We start from the raw sequence: 23,143 nt of genomic DNA, 5'->3' as shown, positions 1-23,143 counted from the left end.
TGGGGCCTTGCTCTGGGCCAATCCCATTTGCATGGAGTTTTACCCATGAGGGGACGGGTAACTTCGGGTGCTTGATTTAGAAACTAGATTCTTTGCCTTTCTGTATTGTTTCCTAATTGTATTAAAGTTCCTTCCCATTAAAGTCTCATATGTTTTGTGTTGATGCCGCGGAGGGCAGAACCCATTTAAAATAGGCAGGTTTGCGGGGTTTGGGCTGCCCTTCTCCCTGCCCTGTAACAGACCCAGAATGCTAGTTCTTCAAGTACAAGGACAATGAATGTCTTTTTCCTTTTTATTCTGTTTATTAGTTTATTAGCTATGTAATACATATTGATTGTAGCAAACAGGAAAAACAGTATAAAAGAATATTAAAACCACACTGCTAAAATATTCATGTTATTCCATATTGTTCTACATACCTGTATGTGCATGTGTGTATATATATAATTACATATATAAGCTACATTATAATAAACAATATTTTCCTTAAATATCGGATGGTCTCATTCATAGCAGGAACTTAGAAAACCTAATAAGGGACCAGGAAAAAGACTAATTAATACAAAGTAAAAATCAAAATCAATAAGCAACTATAAACCAGAGACATACTGCGGGGGGGGGGAGGGGGCGGAGAGGAAGGATTAGGGTCAAAATAAGCAGGGGGTGTAATTGTATAGGGAATATAACCAAAATGAAAATGCATACAGAAAAAAAAAGAAAAAAAACCCAATATTTTCCTTAATAATATTTTACCAATATTCCATGTTAAAGGATATACTTCTTCAGCATTATTTTTATTGGCTCCATAGTACCTCAGCCTGGGCCACATCCTCAAGAACTTCTCTAGTGTCCTTATACCTTTCCTTTTGTAAGACTTTTGATGACTGTACAATGTTTTTATTAAATTCTGTCTTCTCCCCTTGATTATAATTTCCATGAAATAAAGGAGGGTGCCTATCTTGCTTGCGTATAATTTCCTGTGCCTAACCCAAAGATGGCCAAGAAATATGGTTCATGAGTAAATGAATGAGTTTAACTAAACCTTTTTCATCCTTAGTGAAGTCTCCAGCACACAGTAAATACTCAATACATATCTGCTGAGGGCTAAATAAAATAATTCATAGAATTTTCAAGAATGAAGAAAATAATTCATAGAATTTTCAAGAATGAAGAAAAGTCACTCAGTAAACAGTAATTTAGGTCACTAAGGGAGAGAAACTAGTCCTAGTGACATAATCCTGAATATCTGAACTAGGCTGATAAAGGGATCCTCAAAGCAAATATTTTAGCAAATTCTACCTATAATGTTTATTTTTCTTTTTCAAATAAGGACAGGTATACATAGTCAACAGGATTTGATAAATATTTAAAAATCTTCAAATAAATACACTAAATAAAAATGTTCTTCCTGAAAGAGTCAAATGACATGATGCAGGCCCAGAAAGTTTGGTAGTCTTCTCACAAGCAATTTAAAAAGTAAACACATTCTACTTAGTGGTACAATATCATAACCACCCCCTAAGTAGGCCTTTATAAAGCTAATATGTAACAAGCAATCATGGGGTAGAAGGAACCAGAGACACTAAACCTATATAGCTCTGAGCTTTAGAGAAGGTAATCACTGGCCACGGAAGTCCCATTCTGTATACATGTAGAGATCTTAAAATAGAGATATTTAAATAGCCTACTATCTATTAAATAATCACCTTACTAAATAAAAAGTAACATCAGTTTAAATTACATATTTTTCACTAAATATTTAAAATATACAAGTGATAAAAAATATCACAATGTAAAATGAGGATAATGCATACCATCATTAAAATTGATGTTCTAAATCTGGCAGAGAAACTGAGAAGATTATCCTCAAAGTCTTCATAGGTTGGATAGGTGTTTTGGTTCCTTTCAAAGATTTTTTTAGTTATAACTTTATTCATTTATAGCACTTGCCTTTTCTTCTTCCCATATGCTAAGAGTTCCTTCCATCTTTAAATGTTGTGAGAGAGCAGTTACAAAAGCAAAGAAGGTGGGGACCTGGAATCACTGTGTGGTTAAGCAGAGCCAATATGGTCTGTAGCACAAACGTTGTTACAGCTTCCAAATTGAGCATGGAAACTAAACAGCTAGTCCTTCCTGGAGAGCTAGCATCCTGGCAAGGAAGACAAAATACCCTGGCTTCATCAGGTCACTCATGTTTCCTGGCCCCATTTTCTTCACTGGTAAAATGCAGGGTTCCAGAATCATAAGGACACTTCCAGCACAAACATTCTAAGCTGTGGATTTCTAGGGAATTAGAACAGTTAAAGAAAAGAAGTAAAATTCAGACTCTAATTTTCATGAGATAGCCTGCTTAAGATTATGAAAGAAACTGAAGGTTTTAAGTCGAATGCCGCCTATAGATTATATCCACATGCATGCCATGACCCTCTATAACTTCTACTTTCTGTACATTCTGCTAAGACTGATTTTCTGATATCTGAGTGGCACTTTAGGGTCATAGAACCTTTATTACCAAATGAACTTCAAATGGCCTCCTCCAAAGGAAAGATAAAAAAGGGAAGGTAGATTTGTGTAAAAAATATAACTTTCGAATCCCCATGGAAAATCAATGTTGATAAGTGAGAAACACTGGGAAAATTTCTTGGTGGACACTATGCTCCTCTTTGTTAGGATTATCTGCAGAAGGTAGAACAGAGTTCTAGTGATGATATAAAGTCTACATAAAAGATTAAAAGAAGTTCCTACTTACACACACCCAGATTTACTATCATCTCTACATACTAAGAGCCAGTGCTACCTTGTCATTGCTCTCCCATGCAGACACTGGAAACAAGGAAATATTCATAGTAGAAGTAGAATACCTCCCCTCTTCCCATCTTTTCCCAAAGGGCCAATAGAGATAGATGTTTTGCCCCAGCACAGCCCCCATATAATCAGAAACATCCTTGCTTTATCTAAAATTAATATGGGAAATAGGAAGCTTTCTCTCGGGGAACAATTAGTATAATAATAATTCCCCATCTAAAAATACACTCTAAGACTAGCTTTGTGGTTTGGAAAATTGTAGGCAATGTAGAACATGGCAGAAGAGTTGTTATTGGAACTGTCAATCAGAGTTCAACATATATTATTACTACCCCACACTCTACCACAAACAAAATGGCTGTAAGACACACCCAAGTTTTATAGTATCATTACCAACATATCTCAGTTACAAATCAAATCATTTTCTCCTCCAGGTCTTAGCTGACACAATTATTTGATGGGAAGCCATAAAGAAGTTACACACTAGATAATCTTAAAGACCCCTTCGTCTTTTACAAATTATGGTGTTAAGATAAAGGATCAAATCCATATTTATAGCATCATTTCAATGCAGAAAAACTTTACACATATCAAGCAACCAACTTAAAAATCAACTTTGGGGACATGACCCATTTGAAGTTGGTGTGTTCCTGTTTTTGATGAATATTGTCAGCATCCTTATTATTATTGTAAATAAATTATGAGATCAAAATTATTATTTGGAGAAAAATAACACATTACCAGTAGAATGATAAGGGGAAAAAACTGCCTTTTCTTTACTACTAACAGAAATCTTATAATTATCTTGGCACTTTAAATATTCTAGTTAAAACATGTCATTTTCCCATTTCTCTCCTGACTTTCCTCCTTTCTCTTTTATTGCAATTCAGTAAGCCCTTCTCAGGTAAGTCTTGGATATTTAAATCTGGTAGGTAGACAAAACTTGCTCTCATATAATCCCTTCCCCTTGAGTTTGGACATGCAATTTGTTTCTAACCAGTAGAATGTGGCAAAGCTGACATGACAACACTATCATTATTACATTACATAGATTGTAACTTTCACTTGCTAGCAAATTTTCTCTATTTTCTGCTCCCTTGCTAGCTTGATGAATTAAGCCAACATATAGAGAAGACCACAAAGCAAGCACTAAGGGCTGGGAGCCAGTAAGGAGCTAAAGCCCACAATCCAGTCCTCAAGGACTGGATTGCCAACAACTATATAAGCTTAAAAAGGGGGTCTTCCTCCACACCTTGACTGTAGCCTTGTGAGACTCTGAAACAGGAAACCCAGTTAAGTCATATCCAGATTACTGACCTACAGAAATTATGAGACAATAAATATGTTACCACTAAGTTTATGGTAATATTGTTATGTAGCAACTGACAAGTAATACAGGCAGATGAGAAACTCAAATTAATAAGAAATTAATTTAAAAAAAAAAGAACCAACTATCAGTTAGGGAAGTTTAGATAATACAAATCACTATGGGAAAAGGGTAGGTTTGAAAATTTCATAAAAAGGACAGTTATGAGACCCACCTTTGAAGTCTTCCAAGAATTCTGATTGGCAGATGGCAGAAATAGCACAGAGACAGAATCAACTATCATAGACAATACCATACCAAAAGACAGTGAGAGAAGACTGAAGAGGTGCAATGGGCCAAAGTCGCAGGGAGCCTGGAATGGCAAATGCTAGATGGATTCATAGTTGATACTACAGACAAAACCCTAAAAGACAGGCCTTGAGTAGGAAAAGGAAAAATCCAAGGGCTGCCTTTCAAAATACTTGATCCTACCACAATATAAAGAATGGAGAGGCCTAGAGGTAAGACAACTAAAAATAGATAAGCTAGCAGAACAGTCTCCTTCATGAGAGGCTAACAAACATGGGGGTGAGGAGGATTCACACTCATGATTAATCAAATACATGCAAATTAAAACTGTGAAACACCAGTTTCCAGTTGATCAAATTAGTGCATAAAAACTGCTAATACTGACAAGATAAGGTAATCTCAATACTGTTGGCAGGTATAGACGGAATAGCCTTCATTTAGTAATATAAACTGATAATCTTAAAAGTATTCAGATCCGCTGACTCAGTAATTCAGATCATATTCTACAGAAATAATTTATTTACCAACTCAACAAACATTTAACTGAGTGCCTTCTACATTCTAGGGGTGTGTGTGTGTATATATATAATAGCGGTGAACAAAACAGACATCAATTCTGCTCTCACAGAACTGTGAAGAAACATTAAAAAATAATCAAAAAATACATTTTTAATAGTATCACTACAGGGCACAATGAGAGACTACTTTTTAATTTTCTATTTTAACTTGTAACATCAAAAAAGACCTCTCTGGGAAGTAACATTTACTCTGAGTGCTTAAGGATAAGTGGAATTTAGCAATCTGAAGAATGGGAAGAATTTTATTTCCTGATGAAATAAATAATACTCGTGAAGGTAAGGAATGATTGTACTCGAGGTTGATTCATTACTTCACTAACTTATTCAACAAATATGTATGGAGATAGTAAGCACCAGGGTACTAGAGTCTGGGGGTGAAGGGTAGGAGAAAGTGATCAAGGTCAAGTTGAGGTAAAGTTCAAAATAGTTCATTGCTAAGGAAAGTCCTGTTGATAATAATGAAATGAAAAATTTATGAGGAAATGAGTACAAAAGGAGGAAACAAAGGCATTTTTCAATGAAAAATAATTAGAGTAGGGCCTCTCTAGTGGTGTAGGGGTTAAAGACACAGCACTATCAAGTTATCGCCAGCCACTGCAGCAGAGAGTTTGATTCCTGGCCAGGGAGCTAACTCACATGGTGTAGCAGACCTCTCCTATCTTGCCTGCTGCTCCCCTCAGCAGTATATTTTAGTATACCTGCCTGTTCTGCTCCCCACTCTGTCTCTGCTGAGACCTCACACCACCCGCCTCATCACCACCCCCTGCACCTCTGGCCTATCCCAGTTCTTATATGCATAACTAAATAAATGTTTTCAAAAAGAAAAAAAAACTGGGGTAAACCTAACAAACACAAAAGGCATCTGCCTACTTGGAATTCCAAAGAGTACAGACTTACCTGGAAAAGGTCTTTTAAAAAACTTACCACTTATTTAAAGACATTATGATTTATAAACAGAAATACTTAGATGGTTCAACACTTAAATGTTCATATGCAGAGAAGCAAGAAACAGAGTTCAAAAATACATTTTAAACATGTGTACGTGAGTTAAAGAACAGCTATACTAGTGAAACTATTTTCCCTATATGTATCCATAAATGGTTCCTGAATATGTTAAGAATTCAGGGAAAAGAACCATTTTTTAAAGTAATTAGGTTCTCTTCCTAATCAAAATACTCATAAAACCCCAAAACTTGAAGCCTGCTCAATTAAAATTAAAAAATTGACCAAATGATCCTCTACAGGGTTAAGTGTGAAGAGTGACATTTACACAAATCTCTTAGTGAGAATACGCCTGAAGTGTGATATTACCAAGGTAGGAAAGGAGCCATAAACATGTGAGCAGAAGGAGTAGAGATCCTTTCCTTCTATCTCTTTGTTATCTAAATGGTAATATTTTATATTTGGTATAGCATTAAAGGGTTAAAACAACATTGACAGCAAAGATGCTACCTACACACACACACACACAAGAAATTCTACCACCACTTTTGTAATTTCCACAAGTCTAAAATTATTTCAAAATTAGAAGTAAATATCTGTGTGTATAAATTAGTAGTCTTGTCACTAGAAATATTGCAAAGCTAAAATGTTGTGCTAATTTCATGAGAAAATCAAAAAGGAGTAAGTGAAACAATCCTCTAAATTACTGAGTCAAATTTTTGTTTCAGTCAAGGGACGCAGGTGCATATCAAGAGAAGAACTCATAGGAGGTGTTGGATAGTCCACTGACAACCAGACTTTTGTGAAGTATTTCAATCCTTCTATACCTTTGCTACCCCTAACTCACAGGGTGGTATCATATACTTGCTGACTACACTATACCAATCCTCATTGGTATATGGAGGAATACATTTGAGATATAATTAATTATTTTTCTTCAAGTTTATTTCTTACCTACTGACTTCTTTCAAACTTGTGAAATTATCAAATTCACCTTACACTTTTAGTGGGGGCACAGATTTAACCAAGAGATTTAGATAATTAACATTAATATGGCTATAAAATCCAGGAAAATGCTTCATAATATAATTACAGCCTAAATAATGTTTTTATCCACTTAAGCCTTTTCTATAAGGTGTGTTAATTGAATTGGTTAACCTATTGACTTAAAATTAATTTGGTTAATTCTGTAGACCTACTTTGATACTCAAAATGCATAACAAAGTCTGATGGGGCACAAATACATAGTTTCAGAAGAATATTTTGGCATCATAACATAAAACATAGTTGATGAAAAAATATATTTTCACACTTAAAATATATTTAAAATATATTTTCACATTTAAAAATGAACTAATAGCACAGCAGTGTGACGCTATTCACAGCCTCGGTAGCATGAGTTCTATCCCTCACTAGCCAGGGAGCTACGCACATGGTGCAGCACACCTCTCCTGTCTTGCCCACTGCTCCCCTTAGCAGTGTATTTCAGTCAGTCTGCCTGTTCTGTTCCCCACTCTATGTCTGGTGAATCTTCTCACCCCCCTGCACCTCTGGTCTGTATCCCAGTTCTTCTATGTGTAAATAAATAAATCTTAAAAAAAAAAAAAGAAGATATAATAGAATATAATACTTTCAAAAAAATAAACTAATAGTTCTTTTGAAGAAAAACAGGCGATTAAGTCAGGAATTACATGAAATCAAGAAGATGAACATTGAGCATGTAAGACAAATTGAAAAAAAAAGAATCTATAAATTGGAAATCAACAGGTACTTAAAAGTGATGCATATAAAAATATTTCTTTATAATTTTAATGTTTCAAAATTCAATTCATCCTATCAATCTCCCATCAACTATAGTCTTAGGAAGAAAAGTATTATTTTCTGGTTAAAATTTAGGTTAAGAAGAACCAAGCATAACCTTCTCAAATTAAGTCTATCCTTTAAAATCTTAAGGCAGCCCATTTTAACATGGCAGCTAATTTTGTTACTTGGAAAATGTATCTACAGACCAACAACAGGAATGATTCAAGTGGACAATTTTAAAAAGTCAAAAAACACCAATAAGAGTCATATGAAAATTTACTAAGATATTATCTTTGCAACAGTAACAGAGCAGGATTTTCTCCACCAGAGCCCTTCAAAGTTTCCATGTTTTCATCATTCAGCAAGTCTACTTACTTCCGGTGGGTGTGGTCCAGGCCACTGTCCGGTATTGCTTCCAACTTTGCATTTTTCTGCCCACAGATATTTCCATAGCTGTCGTATCCTGATACTAGTCTCGCCGCTGCACCTGTTGCTACTGAAAAGCCACAAATAAATCCCTAGAAAAGAAACACAGAAAAAAAAAAACATACAAATAAACCATTTCAATAGCAACAGTCACTACTTGATAGGATAATGAGCTTCTTTTGTGTGTTGAAGGGAACAAAGAGCTATCTTTCTTATTGCAAACACTATTCCACTGTTTTCCTTGGATTTCACATGAGCAGCACAAAGAAGTCCACAGGGAAACACTATTTACTACTATAACAAAACAAATCTCAAGCTTTTACATCATGAGATTGCCTTTGCATTTTATAATAGCAGCAGCTTCTCCGTAATGAAGATCTGCTCTGTGCCAGGCTCTGTCTTAGGTGCTTACCATACATTATCTCTAATCTTCATGGTGAGGAAACTGAGGTCCAGAGAGGTTAAATAAGTTGCCTAAGGCCATAGAAGCTAATAAAGATGAAAAACATAGGCTCAAATGAGGCGTTCTTTATTCTTTTGCTTTATTTAGTAGTATAGAGGAGTTCTGTTGAATGAACAACAGCAAGGGATGAAAGAAAATATTCAATGAAGAATTAAGTATGTAGGTTTTGAAGTATTAATATTACTTCTGTACATACAAAGTGTGTCCTTCATTAATGCTGTACACATGCCAAAGAATGACATGATGAAGAGCTACCATTTATGTTAATAATGGACACTCAAGGGCAGTAGGACAGAAGTCACTACACTTCACAGGACTATGCTTCATCATAGTTCTTAATGCAAATGGGAGATGTTTCAGAAGCTCACGTGCTTGATAAGTCTGTGTTGATGAAAACAAAGCAATTATTAGAATACTCAAATAAAATATTCAACTGTAGGCTACCAGGTACAAGAACAGGAAGTAAGGTGAAACACCCTGATAAAATGATAGTAGTAGGAGAAAAGATAGTACCAGGACAAAAACATTCTTGTGACTTGGTCATTAAAATGTTGAGTTTCTGTTATCTTTATTTAAATGGCTAATGAAAGCAAAGATTATCATTGTTTAACTCATTATGGTTAGGGATTGTGAGCAGCACTTACTAAAGCAGGTGATAAATTTCACCTGCCTCCACTGTAAATACTGTATTCACATGTAATGCCTTAGAAAATAGTATATCCCTTGAAAGGCAGTTTCCAAAAAAAAAGGCTAGCAAACACTTTTTGCAAAACAACTCCATTACTTTTATTGTGCAGGTCAAAAAAAGAAAGGCAGAGAATAGAAACATAGCTCTAGCTATTTGAAACTTCTTTAAACTACTATGCTTGGTAAGAAAGTACACTTGGAATAGAGATTATTACCCCTGATTCCTTACTTTCTAGCTCTTTGATCTCTCTGCCAAGTTACTTCACTTCTCTGTACCTTAATTTATTTGCCTGTAAAATGGAGATAATGAGTATGTAGTTCATAAAGTTGCTATAAGGATTAAATACAATAATCCAGTAAATTAGCAAGAATCCTACTTTGCACATAGTAAGTGTTCAATAAATATCATCTTTATTGTTATCAGGAATGAGAACATGTTGTAAGGGAACGACCGTGGGATGTGGAGTAACACAAATCTGTACTGATTATGGGATATTGATGACTCCAGTTTCTACTTGTGTGACATGGGACAAACTTGCTTAATGTTCTGTGTTTCAGTTTACTCATCTATAAGTTGGGGCTCAAACCACTTACCAAAAAGACTGCTGTGAAAATTACAGGAGATAATATATGCAGAATGACTGTCCAGTAAATGTTAGTGCCCTTCTGCCTCGAAGCAGTAGCTAACTACTAGCACTGGGGTTCTACGTGGCTGGTCAGTATCATAACACACATGAGTACACCGGCATGCCATTTTAAGCATGTCCTTCCTCAAATTAGGAAACCCTAGACTGAACAAAAACTGGAAAAAGAGGTAAATATTAGGAAGTTTAATGGCTAATCTTTCAAATGCAGTTCTTAAAGAAGCATCACAGAGTAATAAAATGAGAATCTGAAATGAGGTCTTTTTAGACCTGAATTCAAACCCTTCCTCCACCACTCACTATGTGTATGTGATTTTGATCAAATTACCTTAGACTGTTTCCTCCTCATCCCTAATGTTGAGTAGCTGAGTAGCAGTATCTATTTCACAGTCTACTGATGAGGACTAAATGAGATAACACACATCTAGCCCCTAGCTGGTCTGGTATGTGGCAGGTGATCAATAACTGGTAGCTGTTAATGGTAAATTTGAATGTGAAAGTCAAACTAAAGAGGTTGACAACAGTAACTAGAGACTAACCAAACATCCCTTCAGTTCTGTATTTTAGAACAAAAATTTCTAAGGGAAAGAAGTCGAAACACTGCCAGTAATTTTGCTACTACATAGAAACATTCAGACCACAGTTACAATCTTCTTTCACTACTAGTCAAAAATAGCAAAGCCCTGGCTTAATTAAAAGGTTATGTTCTTCTTTCACTTTTTATAGAAATTTCCTTCTTCTGTTTGATAAATGCTTTGGGTGAAATATTCCTTTTAATAGTTTGATTTCCCTTTCTAACTATTTTTTAACATAGTTAGAAGCTACCTCACATCCCTCTGGGATAAAGGCAGAATATAAATTATAAATGTTACATATATGTGGTGAAACAGGACACTGCCTTATTTTCAAATAGGCCATTTAAACTTACAAGCACTTCCAAAAACATTAGAGTACAGACAGTGAGAAGCTGCAGGGGAGAAAGGAAGGAGAACAGTAAGCTAATAAGATAGGAAGGAACCATGACTGTTATCCCAGGGTCTTCCCATATGGTACAGCAAGACAATGGGGAACTAGGCCAAATATAATTAAAAGTGCCATCTCTTTTAAATAAAAAAACAAAAACAATTTTGAAATCCAAATACAGGAAGCAATATAGTTTCAGAAGAGAAAATAATGTGCTACGTGAAATTAAAATAGGGAGAGAAGCTTTACAGAATACACTAAATAATATAATGGTTGCATAGAGGAGGAGAAATGGACATTCAATAGAAGGAAATCGCATCAATGAAGCAAATGATAAGGGGCATGAGGAAAGCCTTTATAAGCCCATGGTAGGGAACAACCCACTAGAGACAAAATAAGTCTATGAGTAAGAAGAGAACCAGGACTAAAATCTTAAAATGGCTGAGTTTTTGAAGTGATAGTTCTAGAGAACTATTATTTTAAGAGAGGAAGGAGAGGGAGACAAATCTAATCACAAATAGGAGGTGACTCAAATCAGATAAAGGTATACCCTGGATAGTGGATCACAGGCAAGATCTGAAAACCTAATACCTACACAGCAGAAAGACAATTTGCTAATGAATGGAACTGTGCTCATTTTCTCTTCACATCACAAGGTTAGTTCAACTTGAGAGCTTTTGCTTAGTTTTATTCAAAGTTAGTAAAAAAAGGGAACTCATTTTATTTCAGTATGTTTGACTTTCACAAGGCAGAAGGTCCTAGCTTAGTATGTGGGGGGCAGGAGGACGGAAAGAGTCAACAAAACCTTGCACAGGGTGAGGGTGAGGTATGGACATGGCTAACTGTTTCAATATAAAGAGAGGGGACAATTTTTGTGCATATAGCCCTCTCCCAGGAATTAGTAAAAATATATGCAGATGCTTTTTTTTTTAACCTCAAAAACTACCTCCTTTATTTCTTTACTTGTCCTCAATCAACACCTGGAGTCAGTATCCTAATGACTAATTGTCAAACTTTGGAGAAATACTTCACTTCTGCCCTTCCTCTCCTGAGAAGCCTGAGAAAGAGGCAAATGGATCCAGCAAACAGGATAGGATTTGATGCCAGAAGCAGAATTAATATATGCAAACTAGAAAAAAAATAAGTATTTTTGCCAAGCTGGCCACATTTCTGGATTTCCTTAAAATTTTAATAAGTGCATTTTTCTAAGAAAAAGGAAAAAGGAGGAAAACATGAATGATGGGAAACTCAGGTAATATCCACTCAATAAGTCTTTATTCGCATAAGCAAATGCAAGGTGTGGTGTGTGGTAAAACGGTTAGGATAACCTTTCTTGCTCTGAAAGAACTGTAATGTTCTCAAAAAAGAAGAAAGTAATAGGGCAAGAGTGAGCAAAATCAGAGCTCAGCTGAGAAAGAAAAAAACTTGAGAAAGAAAAAAACACAGACAAGAAACTGAAAAATGAACCCAACTTTGCCACAAATATTTCTTATATTTCTCTGAGCCTCATTTCCCTTACGTGCTACAAGGATTGGATTGATCTATAAAAACCTTTTCTTTTCCAAAATTTTATGATTCTAAGGAAAAGTAGCTACAAGTAAAATTTTTCAGGGGATACTTGCTGGAAGAAGTGTAAAGCTATTTGAGCCACTACAGTGACTGAGAATTAAAACACAAGAGTAGATTAAAAAGCAAATGGATTTAAATGAACTGTAAAATAGTTAAAATGGTAAATTTTATGTTATATAAATTTTACCACCAAAAAAAAAAAAGGAAAGAAAAAAACTAAAGGATTTTACAGAAAGCAGGCAATCATTTGGATCAGGTAACCTTATTTTTTTGCAGGAAACCTTATTTTTTGCATGCTGTACTTTCTAGTCTATGATCCTGGCAAAGCACAGACTATTAACACAGGTGATTAAATACTGCAGTGGGCCCTTCACTTCATGCTGCATGTTCAACAATAGTTAATGAGGTAGAAACACTATGCTCTGGGAATGAGACTGATGCAATAAAATAAAAAGGTCCTTGAAAGAGGCCTGAAGGGACAACCGATGTGATGATATCTCCTAAACCCAGCTCTAATTCATATCATTCTCCATAATTTCAATTCTGCATTTCCAACTGCTTGATCTTACCCACACATTCTGCATTTCTAAAACTCATTTTCTCATTCCACATTTTCCCAAGTCGTTTTCCTTCCTGCCCACACCCTATCTCTAGTTGCAGCATCAGGCCTGTACTAGCCTGCCAAAGTGAGAAGACTCTTTAGCCTCCCTTCTCCACACCCTGGCCATCACCCTAGCTTCCTAAGTGTATCAGAGGAGGAGGAAATAAATACTAAACCATTTGCCTAGAGTATAAATACTGATTAGACCACATCTTATCATTAGCATTGACTCTGAGGGCTCTTTCTAAACCGAGTCACATCTCTTCTTGATCAAAGGGCTTGTCAGTGCCTAAAACAGTGGGTCTCAATCCAGAATGAACATTAGAATCACAAACATGAAATCAGAATCCAGAGATGAAATCAAATTCACTGAGGTAGGGCACTGGAACAAATATTTCTTAAAAGATCCCAGACGATTCTAATATGCATCTAGGACTGGGAATCACTTGTTTACTACCTTAGGGAAAACATATATTTAGAAGTACAAACTACATGTAATTATTTAGAGGAGGGCAAGTACATGTCCTATAATTTCAAAATATTGATGAAAGTTCAGATGTGGAAGATCATAGCTTTAAAAAAGCTGATGGCAATTTACTTTGAAAAATATCCTAAGTTCTAGACAATTTGAGCATGAAAAATCCTTGCGAGCAAGGAAAGAAATAAAAGAGAAGTATAAATATTCATGAAGAGATGACATGTATAAATAAAAAGATTTAATGATAAAGATGAGTAAAAGATAAGATCCTAAAATACATTTCAGAGTTACAGCATAGATATCAAAGAGTAAGCAAAGAACTTTAAGTAAGGACAGTGAATAAAGATATGGTTTGAATATTAGGCTACAAGATAAGTGAGAAAGGTTACTGTAAATGAAGACGGTAGCTAGGCTACCAAGTAAAAAGAATATGGGCAGACAGTTATGGCTTCTATTTTACTTTGCCACTTATTACCAGCAGTACATTCTTAGACTAGTTATTCTTTAACCTTGTTATACCTTGTCTGTAAGCTGGGGACAAAACCTATCTAAAATAATTGGGAAATTTTAATGAGAAAAATGCATACATGACTAATGCTCAACAAATGTATGTTGAATAATTCTTTTTAATATAAAACAGAATGAAATCCAAAGGGGGGCCTCCCTGATGGTGCAGGGGTTAAAGTCTCTCAGCGCCATCAGCTATCTCCACCTGCTACAGCATGAGTTCGATCCTCACCCAGGGAGTTGAAACACATAGTGCAGCAGACCTCTCCTATCTCACCCACTGCTCCCCTCAGTAGCATATTTCAGTAGATCCGCCTGTTCTGCTCCCCACTCTGTCTCTGGTGAATCCTCTCACCCCCCCCAACCCCATACCTCTGGACTACACCCCAGTTCTTTATTCATAAATAAATAAATCTTAAAAAAATAAAAATATACACAGTGTGTCTTAATTATCACTGAAATCTTAATTATCACTGAAATCAACATAATATTAATTACCACTGCATTAAAACATTTCAGTAAACAAATAGCTCCTTACTCTCAAGTCATTCCCAAATCAACCCATTAACATTAATGATTGCACTTTCCTGAGTTATTTTAGCATGGAGAATCAAAAGCCCCGTGGGTGGCAGGTATATGTTTTTTATAAACATAATTTCAAAAGGTCAGCTGCTATTCGTCCCAGGGTTAAATGGGGGGTGAAAGAGGAGGGGACTAATGCTGTTAGCAAAGACTCTAATGCTGCTACGTTTTAGATGCTACTAAATTAAATAAACAGACTCTTGAATAATATGTTTAAAATCCAAGGTAGGAAATGGATTACTTTAAGATTTCTAAATATCCTTCATATTTGGGATAAGCCTAGAGGTTTGGTGAAGCTGGGCTGTCTGTAACTCTTAAAACTAGCACTCAGTTTACTGGATTCATTCTATCTCATTAAAATTTACTACTTTCGGGCCTCCCCGGTGGCGCAGCGGTTGGGCGCTGGGTTGCGAAGCAGCCCGCAGCCTCCGCAGCGCCAGTTCAATCCCCGGCTGCTCCCCGGCCACCGGAGGAGGGTCCCACATGGCGCACAGACCTCTCCTGCCGCCCGCTGCTCCCCTCAGCAGTGTACTTCGGTCCTTCTGCCTGTTCTGCTCCCGGCTCTGGCTCTGGTGAATTCTCTCACCCTCCCGCGCTTCTGACTGTACCCAGTGCTTGTATAAATAAATAAATAAATAAATCTTTAAAAAAAAAAAATAAAATAAAATAAAATTTACTACTTTCTTTTCCTTGTTCGGAACAGACGGGGGTAGCTAGAATTATACCTATCAGTCATGATTAGGATTGTTCTGTGATTCTCACATGATATTTCTAAGGTGGGCAGTTACATAGAGACACAATAAGAAAAAAAAAAGTAGTGGGGGAAAAGAGGGTAAAAATAACACAAGTGGAAAAAAAGGCTCCTGAGGTAACATTATTGTGTTTTGAGTTGTAAGGGCTAAGAAAGAGCAACACCATCTGCACAGTCCTCTTGAAAAAGGTGGGAAAAAAGAATATTGGCCTGGATGTTAAAAGACTGGGGTCGGGGCCTCCCTGGAGGCCTTGGGATAGTCTCAGCACTATCACGGTCACAGCCTGAGTTCGATCCCTGGCCAGGGATCTCTCCTACCTTGCCCGCTGCTTCCCTAAGCAGTGCATTTCAGTAGATCTGCCTGTTCTGCTCCCCACTCTGTCTCTCACCACCCCCCACCCCTGCACCTCTGGCCTACACCCCAGTTCTTCTATGAATAAATAAATCTTAAAAAAAAAAAAAAAGACTGGGGTTGTTTGCCAGCTCTGTCATTAACTAGCCATATAGCCTTGGAATGGTCATTTCCATCTCTGGGTTTGATCTTTTTAATCTGTGAAGGAGGTTAAGCAGAGGAACCAGATGAGAATTTCCAAGTCCTTTTTCTAGCTCTAAATATCAGCTAGTTTTAAAACAACTGTTTCCTATCTCTTTTCCAGCCTAGCACACAGGCAATGACTCTGCAGTCCCCAAGAAGGATGTGTCAGAAACTCCTGCTGGGCAGAGTGAGTATGAAATTTGAATATGCACACCCCCAACACTTTGTACTAGGGACGCTGCTCCTCCATCCCCTTCACCCATTGGAAAATCACCAGGTCCCTTGATCTCCAACTGAGAGATGCCATTCATTATAGTAGACACTGCAGGCAGCAGAGACCTAGTATGGGCAGAAAGGGGAAGAAGCAGAGAGCTCTTTTCTCTAAGAACTAAAATATGTCACAACTGGAAGCATTATAGAGATCATCCAGCAAACCTCTAATTTTATATAAAGAACACCAACTCCCTAAGAGGAAAACTGACAGGCACAGAGTTAGCCATTAGGCTTATGTGAGTGGGCTAGATACTCAGGACTCCTGATTCCATGGCCAGTGCTCTGCTTATCACACCATCAATATCACAGGTCACAGAAATTTTTGTTGCATGATCTGACTTTCTTTCTGGACCTCTAATTACTCCAAAAATTTGACCTCACATTTCATGTGGATACAAAAAATATATAAATAAATAAATAATCAAAGGGTACAAAAATCACTGCATTGTATAGAAGAATATGCCCCTACAATATGGCAGCAAGTAACACTTAAGAATTTGCTGTCAGGGATACCTGAAATGGAAATTCAATAGATTTTTAATTATTAAACAAAAGAATTTGGGATTTATCCAAATTATAACCCACTTCAATGGTATCCTAGAATCTCCAGTTAAAATCAATTCAGGAGTAGTTTAAAAATCAATCAGCCAATAAATAACAAGCCCCCTCTTTAAACCAATTCCCCACATTCACTCAGATCATGAGTTCAGGATCTGATCCTCTGGGAGACTTTCCTTACCATCCCAATGCAGAAGAGGATAAAAAGCAGCAGCCATGGTATGTCTGTGCAGCTGCGGTCCTCCAGTGGTTTCCATTCTCTTTTGGAACTCTAATTGAAAATATAAGAGAGTAGTAAAGATTAAATTCAGTTAAAATTGGAAAAGCACAAAACACACCATTTATACCTACATCCCATCTTTGCCTGACAAGTTTCTATGAACATATGTAAGTTGCAACTCAAGTACCTGGGATCTTTCTGTGAAGTTTATCCTAACTCCTACCCTTCCTCCTGGTCAGACCAAGTTCTGATACCAGTGCTTTTTCAGTATCCTATTAGAGTATTTATTTAGTATGCTGACTGGTCATTTGTCGAGCTGTGTCCCCAGCAGATTTGTGAGTTTTGCTAGAAAACAGATCACTTCTCATTTCCCAGCATCTAACATGATGCCTGAGGGTTCATGATATGTACTTAGTAAGGACTTTTTAAACTGAATAAACAAATGAACAAATTCTTCCAATTCCAGTCTTAGTGATAGTATTTTCTTTGTGTGCCCAGATGCTAGACTTAAAAATGCAGAATGTGCATTTTATATATTCTCTTTCTATTCATTAAAGCAAATTTCTATTCAGGGGTAGAGTCTTCTAAGTCTTCCAAATTCAAGAACATAAAACGAAATTAAAACATTTTTACAGACAAATCTGGGTAACTTCAAAAACACCATCCACAGATTTTTATTTTGTTTTTGGAAAGTGTAGTTTCTAGATCAAACACAGAGATTCCCTAAAGAACGAGAGACATTCTAAAAGTTAATTTACAAAGTATTGATTAGAATTCTGATTGCACTATTTTCTTATGGCAATAGTCTTAGTTTCTCAAGTCAGTCCACAAATTCCTTTTAACCAGAATGTAATTGAAATAACACCCCTGAGCTTTTTAATGTACAAAAATTTCTGAGTCTCACACCCTCTCCTAGGAAGAGCATGCAGAGAAGGGGAAGAGAAGGCAGCCTTGAGAAACCTATGGGAAAAGTCCTCACAAAAAGGCTGGTGCCTCCAGTGCCTTTCAAAACAGGATCCAGGAAACTATCAGGGGAAGATATGTTAGCAGGAAAGTGTATAAGCAGAAGGGGGCTGAAGATAAGGGAGCCCACTGGTATAATTAGTATTTAGAATACAAGTATAGGGAATGAGTTCTCAATCAGGTTGACTTAGCTTTCCTTTAAAACAATAGTTTTTATTTATATATCTAACGAAAGCTATATATTCCTTTCTTAGGAGGTAAACATATATTTGCAAAATTTTAATAAAAGTTTAGGATTTCAAACCCCAGATTAAGAATTTCAACTTTAGGGCCTCCCCTGGTGGCGCAGCAGTTGAATGCTGGGTTGCGAGGCTGACTGCAGCCTCTGCAGTGCCAGTTCAATCCCTGGCCACTGGCGAGGGTCCCACCAAAAAAGAAAGAATTTCAACTTTAAATTATCTGTCAACGTTAAGGGAAGAGAATTTGAGCTATCACCACTGCCTCCTTAAATTGCTAACTAAACAAATGCCTTTTTCTTGTTTAGTGTCTTACACTGTTCAATTGTTCAAGCAAAAAACCACCATTTATTGTTCTCAGACACCCACACAAGAAACAAAAGAGCACTAGTCAGTGATGAAAAAAAAAAAAAAAACTTACCCCAAGACTCTTTGCATTAAAAAACAAGGGTGGGTAAGCAATTTTTCCAAAGAATGGCATAAGGGATGAATGACTCCTGTTATCTCCCTGGTTCTATCATTAGTTAGCTACATTACTTTAGATAAATCACTTCATCTATCTGGATGGCAGGAAAGACTTGGATTACATCTCTTGTGCTCCTTCCAACTCTAAAATCTATGATCAGGAATACAGGTTTGTGGAAAGTTTTGTTATGTAAGAAAGAACCTACAAATATAACTTGATATAATTTTTTGTGGTATTCAAATAAGAGTGCTGTACTGTGGTCTGTATTTCAGACACTTGCTCAGGGTATGAATAAGGAAAGCTTCTTGTGTTAAATATTTTCAATTTTTTTTTTTAAGCAGGGTTCTTTTTTTTTAATTTTTATTTATTTATATAAGCACTGGGTACAGTCAGAAGTGCGGGAGGGTGAGAGAATTCAGAGCCAGAGTGGGGAGCAGAACAGGCAGAAGGACCGAAGTACACTGCTGAGGGGAGCAGCGGGCGGCAGGAGAGGTCTGCGCGCCATGTGGGACCCTCCTCCGGTAGCCGGGGAGCGGCCAGGGATCGAACCGGCGCTGAAGAGGCTGCAGAGGCTGCGGGCAGCTTCGCAACCCAGCGCTCAACTGCTGCGCCACTGGGGAGGCCCTAAATATTTTCAATCTTGCATAATATCCCTTACAGTAAAACTACTTACAAACACAGGATTTGAATACTGCTTTGAAATTCATTTTATTTACTTTCTATAGATTTCTAAAGCAATAGCTTTATATATGTGTGTGTGTGGTGTGTGTGCATGTGTGTGTATATTCACAGAGTATGAATGGAGGTGAGAGCAGCCTCACATTGATTATCCACAACTATCTTCTAAGTACTGTTCCTTATACCAACATTCAGTTTGTTAACGCTTAAATTTCATCTACTCTTAACCAGAAAAACACAAAGATCCAACATCTCAAAAATTCAATTCAACTTCTTGTGTGCCCTTTCTGGGCCAAATATATATAGAAAACCTTTCACTAAGTGCCAAATACATAGAAAATCTTTAGATAGGGATAAGAAGTAGACAGAGGGTAGAGGCTTCACGTAAAAAATAGTGACATGAGGGCCTCCCTGGTGGTGCAAGGGGTTAAGACGCAACCTATGAAGCTATCCACAGCCTCTGTAGCATGAGTTCAATCCCCCAGCCAGGCAGAGAGCAACCCACATGGCGCAGCAGTCCTCTCCTGACTTGCCCGCTGCTACTCTCAGCAGTGTACTTCAGTTAATCTGCCTGTTCTGTTCTCCACTCTGTCTCTGGTGAATCCTGTCACCCCCCACAACTCTAGCCTGTACCCTAGCTCTTGTATGTATCAATAAATAAATCTTTGAAAAAAATAGTGACATGAATACAAAGGCTTATTGCTTTGTCATTCAGATAAACAAAGCCTATTCAAAGGCAGAACACTTACTTCATAGGGCTATTCTATGAATTTAATGTGAAGATTCAAGTCTTGGTTATAATCAGTCATCAAAATACATTTGTCAGATCCATTGTTAAAAAAATCCTTTTACCAGGTGAACTTTTCCATTAAAAGGTATTAAAAAGAGTATTAAAGCTACCTTTCCCCTTCTTTTAGTTAAAATTTGATTTAATAGTACCATATTTCATTTTAGCTACTATTTTTAGTGCTAAACATTTTACTGAAAGCTTTATACACATTATATCTTCTGTCTTTAAAACAGCTCTCTGATTTAGGTATTATCCCTATTTCACAAATGAGGCAACGTGGTCTCAGAAGTTAAATAATCAGCCCAAGCAATGAAAATTTGAACCCAGGTCTACAATTGAGAAGTCAAATCTGAGGAGAATGTCATTTATTTGAACAAGTCAGTAAAGAACAAAATCCTCCATTAGCTCTCCCCCACATTGTAAAATTTAGGAGCCAACCTGATAATTTAATATAGCCAACCCTATAGGCACAGGGAAAGAAAGTGAGATATTTTATGAGCCATGAAATTTCTCAAGTGAGTCAGGAAACCCAACTATTGAAAAATTTTAATGATTCTTTAACAGATTTAACCAAGTGGTAACTGGATTTAATAGTCTCTGTTTCTTCCAATTAAAATCCACATAGACCAGCAAGAGTAGAATATCTTAGAAAAGCACTTTTCGAAAGTGCTTTTTATACCTTTCTTAGATCCTACATGAAATTAATAAGGCTGTCAATAAATATTAGGTCCCTTTTCCTTCACAGAATCTTACAATTTAGGAACTAATAGAACCAGAGTAATCAAACAGTTCTAGTCCCTTCCCAGGGAAGGGAAAGAAAGGGGCTTACTCAAGGGCACACATTTATTTTATAAAATCTCATTTGATTCTCAAAACATTTCTGTTATTATGATATATTCTCAATTCTCCTACTTAGTAAACGAGAAAACCAAGGTTCAGAGAAAATAAGTGGGAAATAGATTTCTGAAACCTAACTCATCAAATTTTAGGAAAGAGATAGAAACTATAAAAAGAGTCAAGGAAATAAAAAAAAATATATATGGCAACAGAGATGAAGAATGTTTTTGTCAGATGCATTAGTAAACAACAGCCAATGAGAGAACAAATAAAGTCAAAGAAGAGTCAGTCAATGGAAATTCCCCAAACTGAAATACAAAAATAAATAAAAATGAAAATTTAAAACCAAAAACAGCAATCAAGAAGGGTAGGGAAATATCAAATGATATAACATATGGATAATTGGAATTCTAGAAGGAGATGGTAGAATGAAGTGGAGATATTTAAAGAAATAATGACTAAGAATTTTCCAAAAAGAATAAAAGAAATCAAAGCACAGATTCAAGACCTCAGAGAATGTCAAAGAGGATAAATAGCATGCACATACACCTTGACATCTTAATTTCAAATTGTCGGAAACCAAAGATAAAAAGATCATCTTGATGGGCAGCCACTGAGAGCATATCACATACAGAAAAGCAATGATTAAGCAGACCTCTTACCAGAAATTATACAAGCAAAAAAACTACTGAACGACATCTTTAAATTGCTAAAATAAACACAGTATTAACTCAATTCTATATCCAGATACGAGTCTCTCAGAAATAAAGACTTTTCAGACAAATTAAACCTAAGAGAATTTATTGCCAGCAGATCTGGATTATGAAAAATGTTAAAGAAAGTTCTTTGGGCAGAAAGAACATGATACCAGTCAAACTTGAATAAAGGTTAAAAACCTTCCACAATAGAGTATTTTTTTTAAGTTTTAAAATAAAGATATGAATACATGTGCATAACAACACTCCCATTACAATCATTTTTCTCACACTTACACAAGGTTCATAATCTAGAGGCAAGACTACAATTTTTTTTTTTTTAAGATTCATTCATTTATTTATACAAGCACTGGGTACATACAGCCAGAAGTGCAGGAGGATGGGAGAATTCACCAGAGCAGAAAACAGAACAGGCAGACTGACGAAACACACTGCTGAGAGGAGCAGCGGGTGCAGCAGGAGAGGTCTGTTGCGCCATGTGGGACCCTCGCCAGTGGCCGGGGATCGAACCGGCGTTGCAGAGGCTGGGGGCAGCTTCGCAGCCCAGCGCTCAACCTCTGTGCCACCAGGGGAGGCCCAAGACTGTATGTATTACTTTTTCCTAATTAAGACTGAGGTGCAAAGCTTCCCAAAAGATTCTTATAGTAGTAGAATAACATCATCACCGCATGCTATGACTCTCCTTGATATACCTGTTATTTTGTAAGGTTTGAAAATAATGGAAATTGTGCTACAGAATGTTTATATACAATTATGCTAGGAAGTTACTTGATTTTCAGGCAACATTCTTAAGCATTTCATTTGTTCTTCAAATAAATACTAGCACCACACAAAGTTCCTGAGATTCAGGCTCAGGTGAGATAGATCCTCCTTCACTGAGCTCTGGTTTAATGGGAAAGAAGCAAACTAAGTACTATAACTGTCATGAGTGATGCCAAAACATTGATGTGTAAAAAGTACTGCAGGAAGAGATGGGGAACCATGAAGCAAACATTTTGTGAGACCTGTTAAAATTACCTCATAAACTTCTAGAGCAAACACTGAAAAACGATTCTTCAGTGTCTAAAATAGAATTTGTTTTGGACCCAAAACTTACTAAAAATGGTTGGTAGCAATGATGGCTAAATATGTTCTGCCAAATAAGAATTTTTCAACTCAGAAATGCTTAGTAGTATTAAACAAACAGAACATTAAGCTAGCTTAAAACAAACAAATCAAAAAATCAGCCATTTCTCAGTTCATAGCCATTAAGTTTTTTTTATACTTAAAAGATTTTTATGGTTGCTCCAGTTAGGAAGGGATCTTTCAGTCTTGGAACTGCAAAAAAAAAATCTTTTGTTTTCTGGCAAAATTAGCACAGGGCTATGCTTTCTAATCTACCAGAATACTATTTTCATGTTGATGTGTTGGTGAGTTTCCTCCCAACACAAAGTACTATCTGGATACAAATAGGAGAA

The 23,143-nt window shown here is 36.5% G+C and overlaps 1 protein-coding gene across 1 annotated transcript in view; it reads right to left on the bottom strand.

Annotated features, from left to right (window-relative positions):
* SLC44A1 (solute carrier family 44 member 1) overlaps nucleotides 1-23,143 on the bottom strand; it is a gene marked incomplete at both ends in the record, with an annotated part of 131,227 nt that overhangs the window by 68,749 nt on the left and 39,335 nt on the right. The window contains 2 exons of the mRNA XM_084239241.1: nucleotides 8,119-8,261; nucleotides 16,962-17,051. Coding sequence (XP_084095367.1) covers nucleotides 8,119-8,261; nucleotides 16,962-17,051 — 233 coding nt within the window. The remainder of the gene's footprint in view (nucleotides 1-8,118; nucleotides 8,262-16,961; nucleotides 17,052-23,143) is intronic.

The sequence above is a fragment of the Talpa europaea genome (assembly GCF_964194135.1).
Source record: "Talpa europaea genome assembly, chromosome: 7".
Classification (NCBI taxonomy): domain Eukaryota; kingdom Metazoa; phylum Chordata; class Mammalia; order Eulipotyphla; family Talpidae; genus Talpa; species Talpa europaea.
The sequence above is the reverse complement of the archived record's forward strand: the minus strand, read 5'-3'. Positions and strand labels throughout refer to the sequence as shown.